The 25,099-nt window shown below is 40.0% G+C and overlaps 2 protein-coding genes across 5 annotated transcripts; both read left to right on the plus strand.

The window, feature by feature from the left end:
- The first annotated feature begins 1,024 nt into the window (after positions 1-1,024).
- Positions 1,025-7,696, plus strand: Gyf (Gigyf). 2 transcript variants are annotated; one of them, XM_064681471.1, is made up of 9 exons: positions 1,025-1,153; positions 1,559-1,987; positions 2,068-2,241; positions 2,316-2,580; positions 2,652-5,561; positions 6,008-6,979; positions 7,055-7,129; positions 7,202-7,356; positions 7,432-7,696. In XM_064681471.1, the coding sequence occupies exons 2-9, from the start codon at positions 1,598-1,600 to the stop codon at positions 7,555-7,557; spliced, it is 5,067 nt and encodes a 1,688-aa protein (XP_064537541.1). In that variant the 5' UTR covers positions 1,025-1,153; positions 1,559-1,597; the 3' UTR covers positions 7,558-7,696. The 2 variants fall into 2 exon arrangements, with proteins under 2 accessions (XP_064537541.1, XP_064537540.1); XM_064681470.1 differs by having other exon boundaries at positions 1,034-1,170.
- Positions 7,697-8,086: 390 nt separating this feature from the next.
- Positions 8,087-23,790, plus strand: fd102C (forkhead domain 102C). 3 transcript variants are annotated; one of them, XM_064681576.1, is made up of 2 exons: positions 8,087-8,418; positions 21,669-23,790. In XM_064681576.1, exon 2 carries the CDS (start codon positions 21,812-21,814, stop codon positions 23,783-23,785), a length of 1,974 nt encoding a protein of 657 aa, XP_064537646.1. In that variant the 5' UTR covers positions 8,087-8,418; positions 21,669-21,811; the 3' UTR covers positions 23,786-23,790. The 3 variants fall into 3 exon arrangements, with proteins under 3 accessions (XP_064537646.1, XP_064537649.1, XP_064537647.1); XM_064681579.1 differs by lacking the exon at positions 8,087-8,418 and adding an exon at positions 10,864-10,886; XM_064681577.1 differs by lacking the exon at positions 8,087-8,418 and adding an exon at positions 16,165-16,316.
- The last annotated feature ends 1,309 nt before the right edge of the window (positions 23,791-25,099 follow it).

Raw genomic sequence — 25,099 nt, forward strand, 5'->3', positions numbered from 1 at the left:
ATACCATCACATCACGTTACAAACATTGAAATTTATTGTAGCCTCATCGATATGTTAACCATTAATTTTAAACCTCAACCTTTAGATTTAGCTAACTAAATCGCAAAATTAATACATATTTAAATAATTGCAAAACTTTTAATTGCACCTCTAAAATGTACATTGTTTCAGTTTTAAATAAACAAAAATATAAAATCGATGATTTGTCAAGAACAAATTTGATTGCTTTATTTAAATTCGAATAGGTTTGAACCAAAACCTTTGAGCATGGACATTGAAATCAAGCTTCCGACTTTAGCTTCCGTGTACTTTAATTTTTGAGAGAATCGCATTATTTATATATGATTTGTTTGACTTGGCTTGGACGTGCTTTGATAAATTGTTCCTTGTATGTGTGCTTGTGCGTGTTTAAAAAGTTCAGCAGTAAGTTTCGTACCCGTTCAATCTGTATTAAGCCCTAAAAAATACCAATAATATTTTTTAAATCGATTGACAACCATGCAATGAGTTCAACAGTGAACTCTGATGTTAATAATTCGTCGGTCGATATACACAGTTTAGTTGAAAATGTTAAGTAGATGGCATCGTGCTTCGTCTATCGATAATTTAAGAAGTTTCGTTACGTAACCCTGTAATTTCGATAATATTTAGCTTTGTGATACTCCTTACAAGTAACACTTATTTGGGTAACGCTCATCTCTGGCTTACATACGACATACTTGCATACATACACTATATGTGAGTGCCAACACACCTATTTAGTCTCTTAAAGTTCTAAAAAGTACAATAAATAATAGCCGAATTTTTAGTTTTCATTAGTATTTGAGCTCGTAAAGTTAATTTGCGTACGACTACACCTGTTTTGAATTAAGGCTAAGAAACAAAACTGATAAATAGACATTTGGGCTAAGTACTTTTTATGTGCTAGGGTGTGTATATGTATTTGTATCTGTGCATGTAGTGCCACGGTGCTACTATTAGTAGTCTTGGAATGGGCTGCCAACTTGTTAGTACTAAGTAAAGACATAAAAAATGACATAAAACGCAATAAAGTACTATATTTGGTCAGTATTCATAGTTAAATTCATATGTACATATGTACACACATTTACCAAGTGAAACACCAGTTATTGAATATAACGCCGTGTATTTGGTTAATAGATAATTCTGGTAAAAGAGAAAAAAATATACATTTTAATTTTAAGCAGGTATTTCAATATTGTATAGTTAAAAAAATGTTGTTTTCTAATGTAAACTATGTGCATTATCAGCCCGCTTTTTGTAGGTTATGTTACCTTGTTCTTATTCCGCTGCTGTTGTTATTGTTCGAATTTTTGCATTACGCATACAATCACGTATACACACAGTGTTGTATATATATATATATATATATATATATATATATATGCATGTAAGCAGAGGAAGTTAAAATTTTTTTTTCGTATTTCGATTTAGTATACATGATTCAAAATCGCAATCGAACTTGTCAAACCGATAGCGTGTGTGTGTGTGCTGGCTAATGCTGATGGTAAAATTGTTATTTATTGCACAATTTCAGCGAAAGACAATTAAGAAATAAACTCAAGAGTTGCCCAAAATGACAGACTCAATGAAATTCGGACCAGAATGGTTGCGCAATATGTCTGCGGAGCCCTCAACCGTTGGCAGTAATAATGTATCTGGCACTGCTGCTGCCGGCGGGTTAAACAGTGCTCTGTCCATACACAGCCTCGTTGGTGGCGGCGGCGGCAGTGGCGGAGGCGTCAATATGCTGGCCGGTCAAGGCCATACAGCTGCCTCTCGTAATATGTTTCCGGAGTACCGTTACGGGCGCGAGGAGATGTTATCATTATTTGATCGGAATTGCCTGCTGCCCCAGATTCTGCCCTCGTTCAAAAAGCTGTTTGTTGAAAAAGTCCAGTATCCGCTTGCTCTTACCCCGAGCTCAGAGGAGGAGATAAACAGCCAAAGTCCGCTTGGCAGCAGCGTGAGTATATATTCAGCTGGTGTAGCATTGCTCCATTAACGAATAAATGAATACATTTCACACACACACACTTTTTACAGTCGCGTCCAGCCTGGCTGCAGCGCTCGCCGGGTGGGTTTGGCATACCATCGCGAGGTTCCGGCCGAGGTGGAACCGTTGATCGTGGCCGAATGCGTGGTAAATCGGTTTATCATTCAATATACCAAAGACCAAGCGCCATATATGATGACAGTCTGTCGGCTATATCGATGAAGGTAAGCACCTGCTTTCAAAAAGTTTCGTATACCCATCGGCCTTGCTTATTTTTCGATGCGCCTTCAACCTGCAGCCGGACCGAAATTGGAGCGAGCGGAATGGCACAGGAGACTCGGCAGCTGTTGGTGCACCTCCTGGCGGCGGCAGCGGCGGTGCCGGGTTGGACTGGAACGGTACACCAAGTTCTAGTCCGCGAAAGGATTTTTCAAACCACAATCGCAACTTGGAAAACTGGCGCAGAAACCGCAATGAAGATGGCTCCGGAGACGGCCCCAATACGGGAGGTGCAGTTGGCGCGGAAGCGGCAGGTTGGCGCAGCGGCGGCACCCATCGTTGGGGTAAGCTTAGTAAAACAAAATATTGCAACTTGTCTGCTTTCGAGGCGTTTGTAACTCCGTCGCCATTTTAGGGAGGTCAACAAGCTGGCGCGACGAGGAGCCACTGCAGGGTGGGAGCATGGATGGCACCAATTTCGGGGTCAATGCAGCCGCCAATATTCAAAGGTCGATTTCAGTAATAGGAACTATAGCCACTGAGCGGTCGAGCGTTAAATCGCAGCTAGGGTCTTCAGTTGGTGGGAACTCAAATCGTCAGATGAGCTCAAAATCGAATCAATCGTGGCCTGGAAACAGTGCCAGCGGTGCTGACGGCGACGATAATTTGCCGGAATGGGCTATGGAAAACCCATCCGAAGTGGGCGGCACTTTTGATTCGAGTGGCGCTTTCCATGGGGAAATCGCAACTGATTGTGAGCAAGTCAAAAATAATAATGTAACTCCACAGAAGCAGGCGGATGCAACCGATTTGAGTAGCTTTTCGGCAAAAAAAGAAAAACTAGCTGCATTGCCAACAACTACCAATTCGATAAAAACTGTCCAAACTGAACAGCCAAATGCTGCGGGCATCGAATCGAAATCAATAACAAAGCCCACAAGCTTAGAGCCCATAACAAACAGCACTGCTACCGACACGAACACTACCGAAACTGTAATTATCATTAACAACAACAATTTGAACGCGCAAGAAATTGATGTAAGGTCAGAAACAGCTGAATCAACGCCCACGCACAAAGCTGAGAAAGCTGGCCATAGCGACATTTCAGAACGCTTCAAGGAGGTGGCCGATGAAGTTGAGAAACTGATAATGGATGATGATGTTGGCGTTGTTGCTTCTGACACCCAAGTGGATGCAATTAACAGGGATTTGTCCAGCTCTACAAGTATTGCAGGTGGCAATGGCAACAGCAGATACGGTATACCCGGCCTGCCGAGCACTGTCGTGGATCCAGGCCAATTGCAGAACCAACTCGTAGGCCAACTCCCAGAGACGGCAGCGAGTGGAATACTTGGTGGTGAATTGTCGCATAAGCCGCTGCCGTTCACTGATCAATTGGCAATGCAGCAGCATCATCATCATCATCATCATCATCAGCAGCAGCAGCAGCAGCATCATCATTTACAGCAGCATCAGCAGCATTTATCTGTGCTGCCGCCGCATGTGATGAATGCTAACCCCAACGATCTGTGGTTTTACCGGGATCCACAGTCGAATGTCCAGGGACCGTTTAGTGCCATGGAGATGACTGAGTGGTATCGGGCCGGTTACTTTAATGAAAATCTTTTTGTGCGCCGATATTCCGACAGTCGCTTCAGACCGCTAGGCGAGCTGATAAAGCTCTGTCATGGCAATATGCCGTTTACGCACAACCATCTCCTTCCTACGCCCATTGATTTGGATAATCTACAAATTACTACACTGACGCCGCGTAAGCCCTCGGCACTGGCTTTACCGCTCTCATTGAATGAACAGCAACAGCAGCATCATCTTCATCAACATCCTGGCGTCAGCATCGATGAACAATTAAAAGCGAATGTAACGGCAGCTGCGGACTCGTTAAGTGCTGCTGTAAAGGGTCATATGAGTGCGCATAGTATGGACACATCTCACATGCTCACCATGCGCTTTCAAATGCTACAAGATCAGTACTTGCAACACCAGGAGTACCAGATACTTTCGGAGCTTTCCAAAAGCGACTGCTTTCAGCGCATGGACGCCGCCCAACGCGAAGCCGTTGTCCGTAGCAAGGTGCAGATGTTAGTTTTGCCGGAGTATTTGAGCAGTTTCAGCGGCTTAAGCAACTCCCTGGCTGCCTTAAATCCCATAGCCGGAAGTCAATTGTACGATGCAATTGCACAGCAGGCAAAGAAGGATCAACAGCAGCAGCAGCAGATGTTTCCTGGCAGCGCTGATCAGCGTCCAGATGGCAACTTTTTGGACGCAAATGATTTTATAATGAATGCCCAATTAATGCATCAGCAAACCCAGGGGCAACAAAACCCACAGCCGCCGGTTCATCCGGATCAAGTGCAGCATCAATTTGTGTCTGATCTGGACACAAACAAAATAAATGAACTGCATGGCAACGATCTGGACATTCTTAACGAATATAACTTGCGAATGTTGCTACGCGGGACGTCGGCAGCTGTAGCCAGTCAGCAGCAGCAGCAACAACAGCCAGCTACGATAATTAAGCCAAGTTCGAATGTGGACTTCATGACCGAGTCGCAGCTATCAACCCCCATAAACCTTGTAATGCGGATGTGGCCTCAAAACGTGACACAACAACAACAGCAGCAGCAGCCAGCCCAGCCATGGCCCGCAATCCCCAACGCTAAAGTCACCTTGTGGGACGTTGCCACATTGGAAGAGGAGCAGAGCCAGCAGTTGTTGCTCCAGCAGCAGCAGCAGCAGCAAAAACGACATCTTTCGAGACCAGATAGCACCAACACCAACAGCGCCATCAATTTAGACTACGATGGAGCGCTAAAGCAGGGCCGTGAAAATCAGTGCAAGCCTGAGGGGGTAGGGGCATCTAATCTAATGCAAGTCGAACAGCAGGCGCCGACTCAAGACCAGCAGCCCTCAACTGTGGACAACATCGCCCCACATCACAAGGATCAACAAATAGGTCTGGCAACTGGTAAACAACAAGTCGTCAACAAACAGCTTCAACAGCAGCAGCAGCAGCAGCAGCTGCCACAGCCGCCGCCAAGTCAGAAGCAACAACAGCAACAGCAGGGAAAGCAGTTGGAACTGAAAATTAGCGATGAGGAGCGCCGCCGAGAGCAGACAGAGGAAAAGAGGCGTATAAAGGAGGAGCGGAAGCGCCAGCAACAAGAAGAGGAGAAAAGACGCGCCATGCTAGCGGAAGAGGAAAAGAATCGGCAACAACAAGAGGAAAAGGAGCGCCAGCAGCAAATACAAGCTCAACGCCGTAAGGCTTTGCTTGGCAATTCGCAAGCCACGGCCAGTACATCAGGTAAGAATTATAATTCCCTATTTAATTATTTTGAAAAAGCAGCACGCAACATTATGCAAATTATCTATACACAATTTAATTAATCGTAAGGTAGCTAAAGTTTTTTGACGCTAAGGCAGGGTTTTGGAAATTCCATGTCTAGATAAACTATTCTATCATTTGAAACTTGGCCCGGGCGTATCGGGATAGTTCCCAATAGTTCAATTTATTTAAAAGACCAATGCTTAAACTTAGAGTTATTCATATTTGACAAAGTTTGTTCTCTTTGGGTCCATGAAAAGGACATCTTGCAATTCCAGCAAATGTTTTATATTTTTTCCAAATTGATTAGAATTGAAACTATTTAAAATTCAGTTACAGTAATTAACAGTATGTAGTTTTAATAGTTTTGCCAACTCAATATGTTTTATTTGAGCCTCTAAACTGTTATATTATATTCTTGACAGCTTCACCTTCAGCTGCGACAGGCAACAAGGCAACAAGCGGCGGTAAGATAGAGCAGCAGGCAAATCGTTCTCATGGTACTTCAGTTGCCCCATGGTCCTTGCAAGCGCCAAGCGTAAATAGCGCTGCTCCAGGACTGGCCGAGATCCAGAAAGCTGAGCGGCGAGAACGGCGTGCCGATCAGCAACGGCAGCAGGAGCAGCTGGATAAGCAAATGCGTGCCACAGCAGCGGCAGCAGCCGAAGCAAATGATGCGCTCCTCAAATGGCAGGCGTCACCGGCTCCAGCGCCCGTTATGAATTTGGTCGACATACAGGCCGAGGAGGCCAAGCGCTTGGCTAATGAGCTGCTGGAGCAACAGCGCCGTCGGGAGCACGAGCAGCAGCAGCATCAGCAAGTTGCCCTTGCCACTAGCCTGTCCGTGTCGGGTGGCCTATCCAACATCTGGGGCAATACCAACAAGGCGTGGAGCGGACCAGTTAGCAATCAAACTAACCAAACTGCAACCAACACCGGGCTGTGGGATGATCAAACGCCCGCTCCTGCTCCGCCCAAATATGTAAACTTGGGCGCTACAACTGCCGCTTCTGTGCTTGCCGCCGGCTCGCCGGCGACCAGCAAGCAGCAATCTCACACGCAGGCCAAGCCAGTCGGCGGTATATTACCGTCACCGCGCAACTTGCGTAAGAGCCAAACATTGCCGACTATGCAAAATGTATTATCGAAAACTGCCAGAGCTGCCAGTGGTCAGAGCTCACAGCATCAGCAGCAGGAGAAAAATAATAAAGTGGCCCCCCCAACTAAGGCGACTCCCAAAATCTCGGGTAGCGAGGACAAAAAGTCCAACTCCAAGGTTCAGCCGCAGAGCAGCAGCAGCAGCGGCGACGCCTCAAGCAGCAAAGTTAACGAGTATGAGAATGAGTTTACCACATGGTGCATGAAGAGCCTGGACAACATGTCGGCCAAGGTGGATGGTAAGTAGGACACTGATTAAATAGATAACAATATATATATTTAAATAATTTGCCAAAATATTCATATGCATGCAGTACCAACGTTTGTGGCCTTTCTGCAAGACCTGGAAGCTCCCTACGAAGTGAAGGATTATGTACGCATATACCTAGGTATGTGCTACCTAAACATATATTTTATCACTAAGATCGCGTCTCAAATTTCTAATTTTCAATTATGTTCAGGGGAGGGCAAAGAGTCGACGGATTTTGCCAAGCAATTTTTGGAGCGACGTAGTAAATACAAAAGCCTGCAGCGTGCGCAAAACGCGCACAATGATGATATGTGTAAGCCGGCTCCGGCTATAACACCATCGTGTAATGATAACGGAGATAATAAGGTAATTGGTTTATTTGTTATTTATTTATAATACTCTTTTGTATATTTTGTTATTTATATTTATATATATTTACAGAATAAGCAGAAGAAAATCAAGAAAAATAAGATGACTAAAATGGATGCACGTATTCTTGGCTTCTCGGTAACCGCCGCGGAGGGTCGCATTAATGTTGGAGGACGCGACTATGTCGATGGACCATAACCTTGAGAACAGCTGTTAACAATTAAAGGAACGACGAAAGTTGTTAGATATAGGATTGAAATTGAATTTGAATTGAAAGACAGGTCACAACTGGATGTGGTAATAAATCTGTTATAAATAAATGCGTATGAAAAGAGCATATTTGTTTTGTGTAATACATACATGCTTATGCGTGTTTGTGCGTGCGTGCATATGTATGTATGTATGTGTGGGTGTATGTATGCATGCATGTTTGTTTTCTGATACCAAACGCAGACCAAGCTTATTTGTCGCGGTGCTGCAAATTTAAATAAAACGAACTATTATCAAGTGCTCTACTCCTCGATTCTCAAGAATTCAAGTAGGCTCTGCGGGCTTTCATGCTTAGCTTAGTAGTGTAGTGCTTTTTTTTGTTGTTTTTTTTTTGGTGTTTTTTTTGTGTGCATATGTACATGTACATTTATGTGTGTATTTATGTATGTGTGCATGTTTGCATATATACAAATAAACATGCATACATACATATGTATACAGACATACATATATATGCCGACATGCAAAAATGCAACATAAATACATGCACGTATACATGTGTATTTATGTGTCCATGCATGTAGGTATCCAAACATGCATATGCATACATGTATATACAAAAAAGCATATACATACATATATAAATGCAAACTTAAAACTTCTCCCAAAAATCGCATTTATACCCAGGAAGCTTGGATTCTGCGAAAAGTGTGTGTGTGTGTGTGTATAGATCCTTGGAAATGACCCCCATTTCCACCAAGGAGGGATGGACTTCTCAAAAGCTGTGAAAAACGCATCAGATGAAATTTCACTGAGATCTTTAAAAATGTTTTTGAAGCCGATCGGTTGGTAAGCAAAAAACATTCATACAATCGTTTTTATAACCTTTCAGAGGGTATTATAATTTTCTCGTGAAATGTGTAACGCGTAGAAGGAGCCATCTCCGACCCCATAAAGTATATGTACATATATTCCTGATCAGTAATAACAGCAGAGTCGATATAGCCATGTCCGACTGTCTGTTTCTCTGCTAACAGCTTTGGTTGTTATTTATTTAAAAAAAAAAACAATTTAATTGCCTTCCGCTTTTATCAAAAACTATTGCACAAACATATGTACATATGTATTCTATGCATACAACGGTATTTGTACATAAGTATGTATATGCGTGCGTATGTATAATTTCTGCCGTCGGCGCGATAACTCCATTCCGTTGCGTGCTAGCCGCGCTGTCGCGGTCCGCGCTTGCTGTTTACCCCGCAGTGAAGGCGGCGATTTGGGTTGGTCCTCTCGAGTTTCTTGTTTGCGTTTGCGCTTGGCGCCCAAATTGTTCACAGTTGTAACCGTATTGTGTATGTATGGAGGTGTGCGCGTGTATACATGGGCAAAAATCGTATGTATTTGTATTTGGCATCGAGCAGTACAGTGTTCGGTGCGAAAGTGATGCACGATGCGGCAACCCAGTAGGAAATTTGCAGACGAGAAGTTGTTCTAGGCTAATAGATTTCCAAGTGTTTAGGAAAACTTAGTTAATATACTCGTTCTTTATTCGTACGAAATTATGTACATATGCGTATTGTATCTATATATACAATACTATACAAAATAAAAAGTCCCTGTAAAAATGGATATTGTAAGCAATAACAATTGCAAATACAAAACCAAGTCCATGTTTCCAGCCGAATGATTGCGGAATTTTACATCGGGTGGGTAAACACAGCCCCGGGGCTGTTAGTCAAGCAGCAAGGAGATGGGGATAAAAATGAACAATGGTCGTCGCTTTGTCTCGGTGCTGGTGACATGTTCGCGCCTTTGTTGTTACTGTTATTATATGGTATTTTTCGACTGCATTAGTACACCCAAACTGTATACATTGCGCAATCCAATAAACAAATTAACAACTTTTGTCCTCTTCCACTCGAGTGTCAAATAATTTAACACAGCATTACCCTAAAATACAACACGAAATAGTACTAACAACATCTGTATATACGAAGATATTATACTCTTATTAATACAAACTTAAATATATACTTCAAATCATATAATAAACAAAATTTTTTTTTTTAGCAAGTGGTCAACATCTAAATACGTACAATGTAATTATATGCAAATGTAGAATTGGTTGGTCTAATTTTGTATTAACTAATCGACCGACTCCTTGTATTATGTAGTACTATTGTATTTTATGTAACAAATTCTATCCATTATATAATCTTTACATTTAGGTAAAATGTTATCAACTTTTGACTACCTCATATATAATATGTGCATCCAATTAATTGGCTAAAAATGAAATGATTTTATAAATTAATCTTTTATGAGCCTTACTAATTAAATCATATGTTGTCTCAAAGTAAAAGACTATCAGAATGTTTTGTTGTACATTTGATTTCTCTAAGTAACTGGAACAGATTGTTATTTGGTACATATACAAATACATATTAAAATTTCACGAAAATCTGACAGGGAACATGAAAGTTATTTAAATATTAATCTCCAGTAGTATTGTGCATACTTCATCTTTAAGTACCCTGCATAAGCATTTTGGAATTAATATTGGGCTAAATTTTATATATTTGCTGAGGTGGAGGAGATTTTATAGCCGAGAAGTAATGAGCTTCTAAATATAATATGGTACCGTTATAAGGAATAGCAAAATATGTTGTGGAGTGACATACCTCATGTTAAAGTTGGAAAACCCTCAGAAGAGAGAGCATTAAAATATAAACGTAGACAGGCATACAGATTGGGCAAAACGGCTATTACCCGTACTTGCTATTGCTGCAATTTTTGACTTTTTTCTTTGACTAGCGCGTTGTTGCATACTTGAATTGATTTAGACATTTTAATACGCTGAGCCTATTGAAAATATGTTAAAAGAATATAATGGCTTTAGCTTTTGCTTCCCAGTAAAATGTATGTATATATGTGCAATGTCCATCTGTCCGTATGTAATAACGCATTGATCTTAGAGAGTTTAATATCTAGGAACTTGAAATGTGGAACGTAGCTTCTGCCAGTGCTCGCCATGTAATAGTTTGCTTCAAATTGTCGAAATATTACCCTGTTTTTTATTTAATTGATAAGAATCTATGTCTAAATGTTGTTTTTTTTTATAAGTTTATAAGAGATACCAAACTTGGTATGCACGCTCTCGTATAGCGTACGCAAATATCACGAATTTTTAAATTTTTGAATACCTCACTCCCTTACAAATCAGAAAAGTTGTATGTAACAATTTGCTATTAATTTTCTTCTCTTTCCAAAACTCATATTATATTACAACTTGCAGGTATACCCTGGCCTGGCTCGTGGTACGTATACAAAAAATGCTCTAAAAGATCTTTAAAAATGAGTTTGAAAGTCAATTTACCAATTTATCAACTTATATATAGAGATATAGCTGGAGCTATGAGTTAATTGTGTAACGCATAGGAGGAGACATCTCCGACCCCATAAAGAATATATATTTTTGATCAGTATCAACAGCAGAGTCGATCTAGCCATGTCCGTCTGTCCATCTGTCCGTGTGTCTGCTTCTATGCGAACTAGTCTCTCTGATTTAAGGATATAGCCAGTACATATGTCGGAACCGGCTGGATTGGACCACTATATAATATAGCTGCCATAGGAGTTAACTATTTCCTTGCGCTTCTTAGATACGAGCAAAGCAATATAAGCATTATGAAAAGGTTGGGTCTGCAATGGTATTAAATCTTCGGTGTGTCGAATAAAGCCCTTCTAACTCGATTTAATTTGGTAAAGGGGATTTTGCATTTGGTAAAGGGAGAAGAAGGTTCAGGTAACTAGATCACTCTATACCTGTGTCAGATAATTTATCGAGTGCCAATTGGCGAAACTGTTTAAATTGAATTTGGAAAGAATACTACTGAATATCTGTTTTAAAGACGAGAACGCAACTTGCTTGAATATTTTGGGTGAACTTAAAGAAGCACACATATGCAAGTAAGCTCTATTCTATAAGCACATTCGACATGGTCAGCGATCGTCCCGGCTTGGAACGGAGAAATACATAATTCGTATCATTGCCACAATAAAAGCGTTTTTATTGTTGGTAAATTGAATCATCAATTGAGTTAAGTGTACATCAATTCGACGTTACGGCGACAGATGTTGAGGCTGGCTGCAGCAGAAGCAGCATCACAGATGTAACCAGATACCTGCAAATTATCTGATTGAGCTGGTTATTCTCGCCTAAGGAGGGTGGACGACTAGCTGGTGGTAGTTGCTAACAATGCATAAACTCCTCCATTTCCCCCCAGTTTTCTAAATTTTTCGCACTCTAAAGCAAACACAACACTTGGCGTTGACTTCCCCTTCCAGCATGCCAGGTCACCCTCTAAAATTACATTTATATTCAATTAATGGCTTCATATTCAAACAGAAAATGCAATATTACATTCGATGGTAATAACCCGAGTTTGGGTAATAGCTCATACCTTTTATTTTGAAACTAATTTGAAATCATCATTTCCATCTCGTATCTGCTGCTGGGATACCGGGAATTCACTAAAAGTCAAATATTAGATAAATAAAGAGGGTGTAGTACAACTTGCAGACTTATGAAGAGATATATATTCGATTAATCAATATAGAATTGAATCTGTACAGAAACAATTATTGTTATTGCCTTACGTGGTTTAATCTGGAATCCTTGTGTTTGGTTGCCAACATACTCTAGTAGACTCCTGGTGATAAGTCTCCCCACTTTAATTAATTGTAGAATTACTTACGCCTTGGGGTACTAAGCTAATCATGGGCGAAATCGACTCCCCACTGGGTTGAATAGCCAAATAACCTTTTCTGTCCCAACTAGACGTAGTTTTATATTATGCTTTGGATCGTTCCGGGGGTAATCTGATCGGAGCCTTCTTTTTCGATTTAAAACTATTTAGCAAGTAGATTGTCTTAAATTGTATTAGTTATATTACTTTGCGACTTGTGTCGTACATAACACATTTATAGTTCTTGCTCAATGTTTTCACGGGTATTTATCATGTACTATGTATCCTTCAACACTCTCAAGATAATTGTTATTTTTTGGTTTCTGATTTTGAATATACTCATACAATAATGTCATTTATATACATATATTTTTGCACACATATACATAGTTGATGTAACAAGTAGCCGTAATGCGCGCAAATTGTTTGAAAATCACCAACTCCAGGGAATTCCCTTTCATAACGAGCTTAAGTTGAATGTACATATGTATATATAAATATACTATAGGACAAGTGGGTGAATAAGGGTAGTTAGTTTATGTAGCCTTTTCTTGCTCATTTGCTTGGAGCCAGCAAGAAGACAAAAATGTACAAAACTCGCCGACGGGAAATTGTTAAACGGTATTTAAACATAACAAGCAGCACGAGGGCTGGGTCTGGGACTACGACTTTGTCTGGAGCGGGATGGCTAATCCCAGGGCGCACGCACACAACAGGAAGCAACCACAAAATTTGTTATTTCAAGAGCAACAGCAAGCGCGACGACAGCAGCCATGCAAGGATAACTCCAACAATGAGGCGGATCAACGCGACGTTAAGAAAGGCAGCTCTAATGAAATAAATAGAACACGAGCTATGTCCGGGGGAATTGGGAAAGGAATTGAATCGACAAATATGGATGATATCGCACATACCTTATATATGGTCTGCTCCGGAATTAAACTGGTTGCTTATCATATTTCGGCCAATTCGATGTTTTGTTTGTTTTTCAAAGGCGTAGATATCATTCTTTTATTATGTAGCTACCTTAATGTAATGATGTATTTAGGTTGACTAGCAACTGGTACAACTTAATCCGTTTATTGAAAATAACACAGACCATGGGGAATTGAAGCCACAGAAGCCCGCTAAGCTAGACAATAATGAAGACCCCATCCAAGCTTTTGAGCCAATTCATTCTCGTCGTCCCCATGGCCAGCCCGTGGCCATCCCTCATTCACGGTTCATGCCAAGCAGCGCTGATGATTTCTCGTTGCGAACATGACTTCATGTCGATTGCGCTTTTAATCCCTGTTTTTCCATTGAAAGCGTGCATACACATTCAGTTCCTCTCTCCGGGCTCTCCAGAAGGTACACCTAGCATCTCAAAGTAGTCGAGAGTGCCCGAGTAAGCGATACCCTGAACCTTCTTCTACCAACACGAAGTGCAGCTCGCGCTACTCGCTAGTTTGCTTTAGCTATACATCAAAAATAGTAGATCTGTTTAGAATGAATCTAGCTCTTAAGAACTAAAGGATTTGCTCAAGAACAGGATTTCGATATCGATTCTTTTCGATTGCTTGGAGACGGGTCCAGTTATCGGTTATCGGAAACATTCATACATGGCTTTATTGTACCTATTAAACCATTATACCCTTTTTATCCATTTTTAATGGATTTAGGGTATAAAAATAGCTAAAAAGGCTGATGAAAAGGTGGCCTATAGGAAGAAATTCACAATCTCACAGTTTCACAGTTTCATTTGAAGAAACTGGAGAGGATTACAATGCATCCAAAACTTGCACAATGCTATTTTTTTTTTGTGACTACGTACGCCATTAATTTAATTATTATTTTCGTTCAAAGTAGGCAATTTAAGCAAAATATGTAAACACGGATAAAATAATTGTTATTGCATTGGAAATACAAAATATTTTTTTTTGAAAAGCATAACTAAATCTGTTTAAATAGAGTAGTCCGACTTGTATTCCGACTGACGACCTCTGAAAATAGCCAAATGTATCTAGCCAAATAAATAGCTTAATTGACAGCACTGCTTCAACATCAACTAATGTCAGTTACTGTTACTTTTATTGTGTATCGCTAGCTCTGTCTCCCTCTATTTTTCTCTCACTCTCTCTCTTTCTATCTCTATCTCACTTTTTGGGTCGTGAAAGACAACATGTCTGCATTTATTAAATGTATTATATTGATACAGCGTAATAAAGGTAAGCAGACACAGGCTCAGCCAATGGGAAAACAGACCCATGCATCCACAAGGATGGGGATGAAGGTAAAAACGGGAGAATGAGGATCGGCGTAATGGTGTTGATAGCGTTGTGGTGTTATTTGATGATTGTAGCCCATTGATTGCTATGCTCAACCGCCCTGATTGTGGGCCAAAGATATAGACGCCGAGCTCGTCGTCTCGTGCACCGATGAATACACTCTCTCTCCCACAACCGATTGTCATTGGTACGCCCCTACGATGACTTCTCATATTTTAGCAGCTCAGTTGCCTTATGCGCAGTACTATCGGGCTCTTCAATCTATTGTAGTTTGATAATTTGATTCTATTATTGAAATGTGTAAAAAGGAAAAATATAATCGGCTGAAATCTTTAAGATCCGGGTCAGAATGCGGTTGCGACCGATAAAAATGCAGGTGTGTGGTAAATGGTTCCAACAACTTCAATAAAAGGAATCCAGCTTATTATTTCATAAACAGCACCAAATACAAGAAAGAACGGCTGGCATTGGCACGCCGAAGATGAAATACCCTCATAGGCATTTTGCTAAAACGCGATTTTATACCTTTAATTCCGTCCAATTCTATAGGGGTCATATACTATAGATGTCCATTTTAATATAGCTTTGCACATATTTAAGGAGAATAGTGAAGCTAGTAATTACTTACCTCTGTCTGCAACTATCAAGTTATGGATTATATATTTTGAAGAGAAATGTTTACAAATATACGAAATAAATTTTTAAGTGGCTTCAATTGGATCTCTGAGTACTTGAGAAAGATTCCTTGCAAAAACATAGGTGCTTTTGTTTAGAACCGCTTAAGAATTTCAATGGAAAAATATATGCTTAAGACCCTTAAGTGACGAAAACAAATAATAACAATGATAAGAAATACTTGTTTTGGTTTTCTGAAAATTTGCGTTAATGAGAATTGTGCGGATCAGAGTATACAATGGGACCAAAGCCAAACGGATCAATTCGGAATCGGGAATCTTAACCGCATTGTTGGCTACTGGCCGATTTGCGGATGCGGATTTTCATTTTGCCTTTGTCATTCTTCAGTCGTTTCCTGAATGCACTTGATAAACTGATTTGTTCTGCAAAGAGTCGACAAGATTAGGATTTTCCCAAAATTTATGCATCTTGTTTACCTATTTCGACGTATTACACCGACAAATGGACTTTTGTCACAATTTATAATTTACTCTCAGTTATGATAGAGATTTTATATCCTTCTTAAGTCTATACCCGAATTAGTTAACAAGAAAGAATGGTTATTTTTGGGATGCCGAAGATTTCATGTTCTTGCTTTTAATACAGTCAAATTTAAAGACTTTAATATATGAAAACTGATTTTATACAACAAGCATAAGTTAAGTAATATATCCTTTGAGACACATTGATTAGAAAAAGCAAAAATAGGGTTTGTTTATAAATATTTTTTAAATCGTGAAGAATTCGATGAACCCTTATTGTAAAGTGTATACTCGGCCTGTACCGAGTAAAGCATCTGTGCATATTCTGTCATAAAATATCATGAGTATATCCCAAAATATAATTTAATGAAAACATAAAACACCTTTTAATGATATACTAACTTGTTTGAATCAACTTTTATCCGATCGAAGATTTAGCTAGTTTTTGATTTTTTTAAATATTTTAAATTCAAAATTTAAAGCTTAAAGATATTATTGTTACATCTACATTTATTAATTATGAATTTAAGGTATCTAACAAAAAGTTAATCGCAAATTCGTTACATTTTAAAAATGTAAGTAGAGTCATTCAAAACTTTTGTGTTTTACTATTTTACCCTTTTTTTACCCAGAACCCAATGAAATGCTTAAAACACCCTTTTTGTGGTTTTGTGTGAAGGTATGTAACTGGGAGAAGAGAGCATCTCCGACCCCATTAAGTATATTCTTGGTCAGCATCAATAAACGCGTCGATCTGAGAACCTATAAGAGCTAAAGACTCAAGCCATTGACACCCGATCTTTATCGATTTTTTTGAAACGGGCAAGTTATCGATTATCGGAAACAAACTCATACTGCGCAGGCACTAGGAGGACCTACGTTCAAAATTCCGTTCATACATACGGACAGATAGACGGACATGACTAGATCTACTCGGCTTTTGATTTTTATCAAGAATATATACACTTTATGGGGTTGGAGATGCTTTCTTCTGCCTGTTACATACATTTGCACAAAAACATTATACCCTGTTTCCCATTTTCAATGGGTATATAAAATAAATTATAATCACATTCGTATATACATTGCTAGGCACATTTATAGATTATTCTGTCTTAAGCCTTAAAAACTGTGTTACATTCGTGAAATAAGAAATAATTTCAACCGCATTGAAATACAACATCTTAAAAATGTGGAGCAGAGGAATAAACGCACAACCCTTGGCTGAGGTACGGACTCTGCTTGCGATCCGTGTAACTGTATGTGTATGTACATATATGTATGATATTCGCAGCTCGGTACGTAGTATCTGCTATTCGAGCCCTCGCGGCAATAGTACTCTTACTTGTTTCAGACTGTGGCTGTAACATTTAATTGATAAAAATGATTAAACAATATACCCGAAGGTGTTTTCGACATTGTGAAACTAATGTATCCTGAGTGCGCTTGAGGAAGTAAGATAGCTAGATCCGCAACTAGGCAAAGGGATTGTCAGCAACGACAACATGTATGTTCTGTATGTATTTGTTGTAATACCAGCGAAAGCGAAGTCGGTTGGCTGTTCGAACGAATGTAAACGGCCAGCCCTGCAGCCTTGTAGAGTGAGCACCAATCAGAATGCAGCATACACACGACTTTGGGCGGGGCCTATATGTAAGTGCAGCTACCCTGCGAGGCGTGCGACTAGTCAGTCAGGCCAGCCTCATCCATTTTGCAACAGCAATTTTCGCTTACTCACCCAGACCCAGTTGAAACTCAGCGCCGACCACACGCATGATTTCAAACTCAACGCGAGTTGAGTTATTATTAGTCTATTATGCCTGGCGCGCGGATAGTTGCAATCTAATTTTCGATCGATCGCCTATATACCCAAGGTACATCTTCCGGAATAAATTGACCACGTAGCTAGTTGTAACCAGTGATATCAACATGGATTTATAATTATCAATTGCTCAAGCAGTTAACGTTAAATACATACTTAAAATCAATATTAAAAAAAAAACCTACATACTTCAGTTAATCATAAAAGTGTATCTACAAGTCTTTCCAAGTTTGGCCCAAAAATATATGTGACAATAAATTCGTATAATGAAGTTATGTGCATTCAAGTTGAAGTGTCCTTAATGCCCTTGTACTTACGCTGATATAACATAGAAATTACAATTCAACTGCAACGGTAATAAGTGTACGTGATAAGTGTGGCTATGTTACCTGAGGACAATGAAAAGAGTCATCAAGCATACTTGAAACTAAACGTCTTACGTTAAAGGCAATTGGCAATATTTCAATAATTGACTGCAATGAAAACTATTGTACAAAATTAATTATTTACATGTGCTTAAGTTTTGGGGTAGTTGTGAGCAGTATGTAAATTGTTTGTTAATCCTCGCGAAGTGAAATTTAATGTTGTCTCGAAATTAACCAGGACGACGCGCTGGGCCGACAAATTCCTGTCCGTCTGTTTGTATGCAAACATATGTCGGAGGCGAGGCTTGAAAGACATTATAAAAAACGGTTTTTTGTTTTGCAGATATATTAAATTTAATTTACTTATTTTAATAATGCTATATACATCATTTAGTTTTCAACAAAAATGGAAATTAAAAAGTTCTATATCCTTGAAGAGAGTATTATAATTTTAGCATGAAAATTTGTAACGCCTAGACGCAGACATCTACGACATCTAGGTCTTTCTGTGGCACGCTGGATCGGACCAGTATTTCATATAGATACCATAACGATAGGTCGAAAAATAGGTTCTTGTATGAATAACTTTTTTGTTGTACCAAGAACTTCACTCGAAATTTATTAGCTTAACTATGCAAGATCCTATCTATATCGAACCACTATATCATAAAGCTACCATAGGAGCGATCTATCGAAAATGAGTTTCTTGTATGAAAGCTTTTTTGTTTATCAAGATATCTTGACCAACCCCGGCATTAACTATTTAAACTATTTTATTTTTTTTTTTTTGATGGCATGAGAAACAACTATTTTATTTAAAATCTGTCTTACTTTGACAATTATTTAATTTTTTCATGGGTACTTAGCAGGGTATGTTTCCTTTTTAGTGATTTCTAATTGTAAATAATGTGTGGTGGGTGGGGTTATAATTAGATTAAGTGATCTGGTCCATTGGAAGATCCAGCGGGTGCACGCTCTTGAGTCTTCTGGTGGTGTTGCTGTTGTCCAGCAGGCCAACTGCTAGGTTGTTGTTGTGAAGCCGGAGCCTATGCAGGTATCTTCTAATGCTTTTGGCGATCTCCTCACTAACCCATGGGATCTTTAGAAGTCCTCTTTAGAGGTTGGCAGTACCCCATAGCTGAATGCCGTATGTCCAAATCGGTTTAGTAATTGCCTTGTAGACAATGTGCTTTGACCGAGTAATTAACTTGGACTTGCGGCCAATAAGCCAGTAATAGAACTTCAGCTTATCCTCCGCTTGTTTCCTTTTCTTTAAAAGGTCAGTTCTCCATGTTAACCTCCTCTCGAGAGTCATGCCAAGGTATATTGGTGTCGTCTCTACTGGTATTACAGCTCCGCCTAGGTAGACAGGAGGCCAGTTATCAGGCCTGAGAGAGAAAGTGGTGGCTGTGGATATTTAAACTATGCTGCTTGTATATTTGCCTACTATTATCACACTACTATATTAAAAAAATTAAAAAATTCGGTTTTCACATATCTGGAAAACCGTAACACAAATGTCTACGTGGGTAATAAATCTTCGGCGTGCCGAAGCTATCTTTACTTTCTCGTTTTTGCACAAGTTTTATATTTTCTTGCTGATTTTATATTTGATCTAAATTGTGCTACATTAACAAAAGTGGGGTTTTCGATTAAAGAATAATATGTCAATATATAAGAATAAAAAGTATACCTTTTCAAGATTAAATAATTTTTTATTTCCATGGCAACAAAGGTTAGTCAGTTTGAGAAACAGAATGTTTTGGTTCTGATATAAATTGTGGATTGTATTTTAATCGAATTCTTATTGATTGTATCGCTAAGGTGTGCCGCATTAAACAATTATTTTATATTCCTGTGTTAAAGTTTTGTCGGAAAGTCAGATTAGCATATAATCCATATAAGTAAAATCACTTGCATGCAGAGTTTTCGTATGAAAAACATTAAAACTGAATGTAGAGACTATCCGCATCCGACAATGTGATAAAATGTGATAGATATTTGTTCAAATTCATTTGAGGCGTGTTTCTTTTTATGGATGGCATTGCGGGTTAAAGGCTTTATGAACGAACGTTTTTTTTTCGGCTTCAAGATTCTCTTAAAACTTTTGGTTCTTCAACGATAGACTTAAAATTTATTGGAGTTCAAGCTATATTTAAATTTGTCAGGGGTGAGAAATGTTGAGATATATTACCTTTGAAGCGTAGAAGTTTCCATTGGCAAGGCCGGAACATATCCGCTTGTAAATTATAAAGGGTCATTAATAAACCTGTATGTTTGAAATATTTGTAAGAGACAATCGGTAGGTATACTTTTTAAAAGCAGTCTTTTTATACTCTGAACCCATTAAAAGTGGGTAAACAGGGTATAATGTATTTGTGGAAATGGAAGAAGGAAGCATCTCCGACCCCGTAAAGTATATATATTCTTGATCAGCATCAATAGCCGAGTCGATCTAGCCATGTCCGTCCGTCCGTATGTATGAACGCAAGGATCTCAGAACCTACAAGAGCTAGAGACTTGAAATTTTAGCAGTAGGTCATCCTAGTACCCGCGCAGATCGAATTTGTTTCCGATATTCGATAACCTGTCCCGCTTTCAAGTAATCGATAAAAATCGATATCGAAATCCTGTTTTTTGAGCAAATTGGGTAAATAATAAGAGCAAGAGTCACCAAACTTGATTGGTTAGATGGTTGGATGTAGCTCGAGCTGCATTTGGTGTTGAAGTAAGAGAGTTCAGGGTATCCCCTAGTCGGGAGCTCCCGACTAGAACCTCTTACTTGTTTTTTTTTTGTTTATTCCATCGTATTCGAGTTTTTTTTTCAAGAACTGCCTATAAAGGAGGCAATGATTAAATTTTATAATATTACATTAACAGAGGGATATTTCGTTTTTTATATTAAGAGATACAATTTGTTTGGGTTGGATGGGATGAGTAGGTAGGCAGGGTACGGGTTTTGGGGATTGGTGTGTTATGTTTCTTCATCCCTGGTGAGGTCAAGCAAGTGCTATTTCCTCTTAAGCCCAGGGAATGTGGAGCTGCCTGTGGATACCGGCGTTGTCGTGATAAACTCGATAAACCGATTGAGATAGAAAAGCAGTCTGGATGACCTAAGAAAGTACTTGTCTGATTCTGGAAAATGTTTCGTGGCATGTTATGAAAAAGACAATAAATATTCGCCTGTTATCAACGCTGGTGATGCTCTACGAGCGATTAGCATAAAAAAAAAAAGAAAACAATTAGCGCACCTCTGTGCATTCATATTGTTATGCTGGATCTAGAGGTATACATACAATACATAGAGGTATACATACGTACATATACATATACGTACATATGAGAATTCATAAATATTCGTTTGGACATGCTTACGAACTACTTAAAACGGACGGCCGCATACAGTATACTCTCGAGATTTGAAGTGTGTTTTTATTATATCAAGCGTGAAAACGAGAAACACGGCCATCACTTTGCAAGTGACATCAAGTGGAGCTCTCATTAACATAAATACCGAAGATCAATATACAGCAGATCGTTGGTCCGTCGACCCTTTTGACCCCACATGAAGTTCCGCCCTAAGTCGAGCAGAACTTATCCGAACCGGCGCCGAGTAAATGAAGCTAGTATTAATATAAAATGTTTAGAGATTCTGCTAAATAGGCAGTTAAACAGATTATTTCCAATAAATAAGTTAACTTAAGTATGTATAAAATATATTTGAAATATTTTCTTTTCAGTTTGCAATTAAAAGAATTTGGAATGGGTCGAGCACAAAGAGAAGTCGATGAGGCTTGCGTGATAATTATATATATTGTAAATGTTGCCTAATTGAACAAAAAGAAGAAGAAGAAGTAGAAGAAGGACAACAAAACTAAATCCGATGGCAAACACAGACTTAACCCAATCGCGGTCTTCCTCGCCCAGTCAGCAACAGGATCAAACACCTGCAGGCGCTCGCGCTCCAAGTCTAAAGCCGCATTTTGTGACTAGCATCTATCCCCTTGGCGGAACCCCTGGCAGTACCGGCTGTGGGTCCACTACCACTACTACAGTGCCGCGGCAGACGACGCATCCCCAGGTGACCACCATGGCATTGGAACAGTATCGCTTGCAGTTGTACAACTATGCACTTAACATTGAGCGTCTAAGGTGTCCACAATACGCGCCAGCTGCGGGATCCGCCGTTGGCTCGACGGCATTGCCCACTTGGCTACATCCATACAGCTCTCACTGTGCAGGAGCTGGAAATCGTCTGGCAACGCTTTCAACGATCTCGCTATTCCCTCAGTCTCAGCGCATTTTTCAGCCGGAGGAGCCAAAGCCACAGCACAGCTATATTGGACTTATTGCAATGGCCATTCTGAGCTCCTCTGAAATGAAACTAGTGCTTTCAGATATTTATCAATATATTTTGGATAACTACCCGTACTTTCGGACGCGTGGGCCCGGCTGGAGAAACTCGATTAGGCATAATCTATCCCTAAACGACTGCTTTATCAAATCTGGACGTAGTGCGAATGGCAAGGGCCATTACTGGGCTATTCATCCCGCCAACATGGATGACTTTCGCAAAGGTGACTTTCGGCGACGGAAAGCCCAGCGCAAGGTGCGCAGGCACATGGGGCTCTCCGTTGATGACGCCAGCACAGATTCACCGAGCCCGCCTCCATTAGACTTAACCACTCCACCACCTCCCGCCACGCAGGCATCAATGCAGCTTGCTGCCCTGAACTATCCCTACCATCAGCATTACATTGGTCAGTTCTTTGGTCGCAGTGTCGTTGGTGCTTCCACTCCACCCTGCAATCTGCCCCAGTACACGGCTGCAGCCACAGCTCTCCAGCGGCAGCAGATCCACATTCAGCACCAGCAGCAGCAGCAGCAGCCAGAGCCAAGATTGGATCCAAGCTATCAGTTATCACAGCACCCGCATCAGCATCTGCACCAGCATCTGCCCCAATCCCAGCATCAGCATCAGCATCAACATCAGCATATAGCCTACATAAACTCTACAACGACAACCACAATTGCGAATCTGTATTCGCAGACGCGAAAACGTCAGTTTGATGTCGCCTCGCTGCTTGCACCGGATGTGCAGATTGTCGACATTGTTGAAGATGAGGACTCATCGACCCAGACCCAGCATACGGTTATCACTAAGGTCCAAGTAAAAAAGCAGCAAATGATCCATCGCGAATTGGTTGTTGAGCGAAAAAGTCCCAGCACTAACCCAAATACAGTTGATGGCGATGTGGATGCAGATATTGATGTTGACGGTGATGGTGATGGTGATGGTGATGCTGATGGAGACGTAAATGACCGTATGTTGCAAGGCCAGGATCCAGGGCAACACCAGCAGCAGCAGCACATGAGCCATCCATTAAGAAGCCAAGTCATTCAGCATATGCTCTCGCCTGATGACAATAATTCGTACCTTAGTGATGCCAGGCAATCTATATTCGATGCGGACATTGAGGAGCAAGAGCCCCACAATTTCTCAGTTTCTGTTTCTGTTTCACCGCCCTTGGACAGCTCGGCGGCGAGCAGTAGCCAACAGGACTCGAATTCTTTAGAAGAATGCCCCCTAGCCGAGGCTTCGGCTCCAGGACCATTGAGCGTATCGAGCGTATCGGCCACACCAGCAGCACACACATCGCCGCTGGCAATGACAATGTCGCTGCCAAATGCCTACGTGGAGCTTAACGGCGTCGATCCCCAGCTCCTGAGCAAATACTACGGCACATATATGGCAGCAGCGGCTCGTCGAGCTAGTCTGGAAGCCGCCCAATCCAGAGCCCAATCGAAAACTATGACCACTCCCCCGCCTATAGAACTGTTACCTAATAAATCTTAATCCAAGTACCGTCTGCGTCAAGCCATAATATTCGACACTGGAATACACACATAAGTAGACACTGATCCCACCCGGTAATTCAATGAATGATGTACTATATGTTACTCGCAGTCCAGTTAAAGAGGACTCGAAAAAAAATTAAAATGTTAGCTCTCATAAGTGCAGAATACATGTAAAAAAAAAGTTTTTAAATAATGTTATGGTAGATCCATATTCAGCATATGTACATATGTATCCTCTACATATATTATATTTCCGTTTAAAGGGGGCTCACTTATCTAGTTAAAGATAGTTAATTCCCATATACTGATGTCATCCCTTATAACACACGTAAATCATAAATAAAATCCACATCCTAACCTTTTTATGTCGAAAACTCGTTTCTTTATATTACCTGAAGAACTCGTACATAGGCAAGTATCTCCATAGTCAAGCCCTATTTCGATCTTCTTGTAAGCCAATTATGAGAACGATAAGCTAGATTTTAAATCCGTTATATAGTCATTAAATCATATCTTAAAATTTATTTTTATTTTTATATATATACTCTTTCCTGGCATTAACAAAATAACTAAGTCCATCTATAAAATAACGGAAATGGTAGCACACCTGTAGGGAGTAGGGTTAACCCGACTGTTAAAATAATATTAAATATATTTAACTTATTTAAAACATACAAATAAACCAGATTGCAATAACTGGCTTTGTTCTGGATTGTTGCTTGGTAAAATAAAATGTATAAATGCATATACCCCACCCCATTACCATAAGGTATACATATTCTTGGTCATATCCCAAGTCATCGATAACAATCGATATCAAAATCGATATCAGCATGCACTACGAGCTGCTTCTAGTTTAGGTTGAAGCATTTAGTCGAGCATTTCCGACTAGTGCTTTCTTGTTGGTCATCTATCAGTTCCTATCAATACATCTCTGCCAGTAAAATAATTGAAGAGCATTTTATAAACAGTCGCTACAGACATTGAAAAGCCCAAAAAGCAGTGTGTTTGTACGTCGACGTATGTAGATCCGATGTTAGCCTACCGCAAACATATGTTAACATAGCTACTCAACTGGTTTGTTTACAGGAGGAAGCGACATATCGTCTACGTTGTATGCTTTTTCCGATACAACTTGTTTTTTCAACTTTCTTTTACGAGTTTAATAACTTGAGTTTACGAAATCGGCAAAATAATTGTAAATAATTGTAATATAATTCTTTCTTTCCTGAATAATCGACTATTTATTATCCGATAGCAGGTATTCGAAATTCACAATGCTATGTTAACACATCTGGCAAGACTGTTGTAA

Source organism: Drosophila montana, unplaced genomic scaffold (genome assembly GCF_035044405.1).
Source record: "Drosophila montana isolate Dmon_TW-CO22-7 unplaced genomic scaffold, ASM3504440v1 contig_2397_1, whole genome shotgun sequence".
Lineage (NCBI taxonomy): Eukaryota > Metazoa > Arthropoda > Insecta > Diptera > Drosophilidae > Drosophila > Drosophila montana.

Excerpts from the sequence above, each read along its gene's own strand:
- fd102C (XM_064681576.1), top strand. The coding sequence starts at position 21,812 with ATGGCAAACACAGACTTAACCCAATCGCGGTCTTCCTCGCCCAGTCAG.
- Gyf (XM_064681471.1), top strand. The coding sequence starts at position 1,598 with ATGACAGACTCAATGAAATTCGGACCAGAATGGTTGCGCAATATGTCT. Across the intron at positions 1,988-2,067 it reads AAAGTCCGCTTGGCAGCAGC|TCGCGTCCAGCCTGGCTGCA; the intron begins GTGAGTATATAT and ends CACTTTTTACAG. Across the intron at positions 2,581-2,651 it reads CGGCGGCACCCATCGTTGGG|GGAGGTCAACAAGCTGGCGC; the intron begins GTAAGCTTAGTA and ends TCGCCATTTTAG.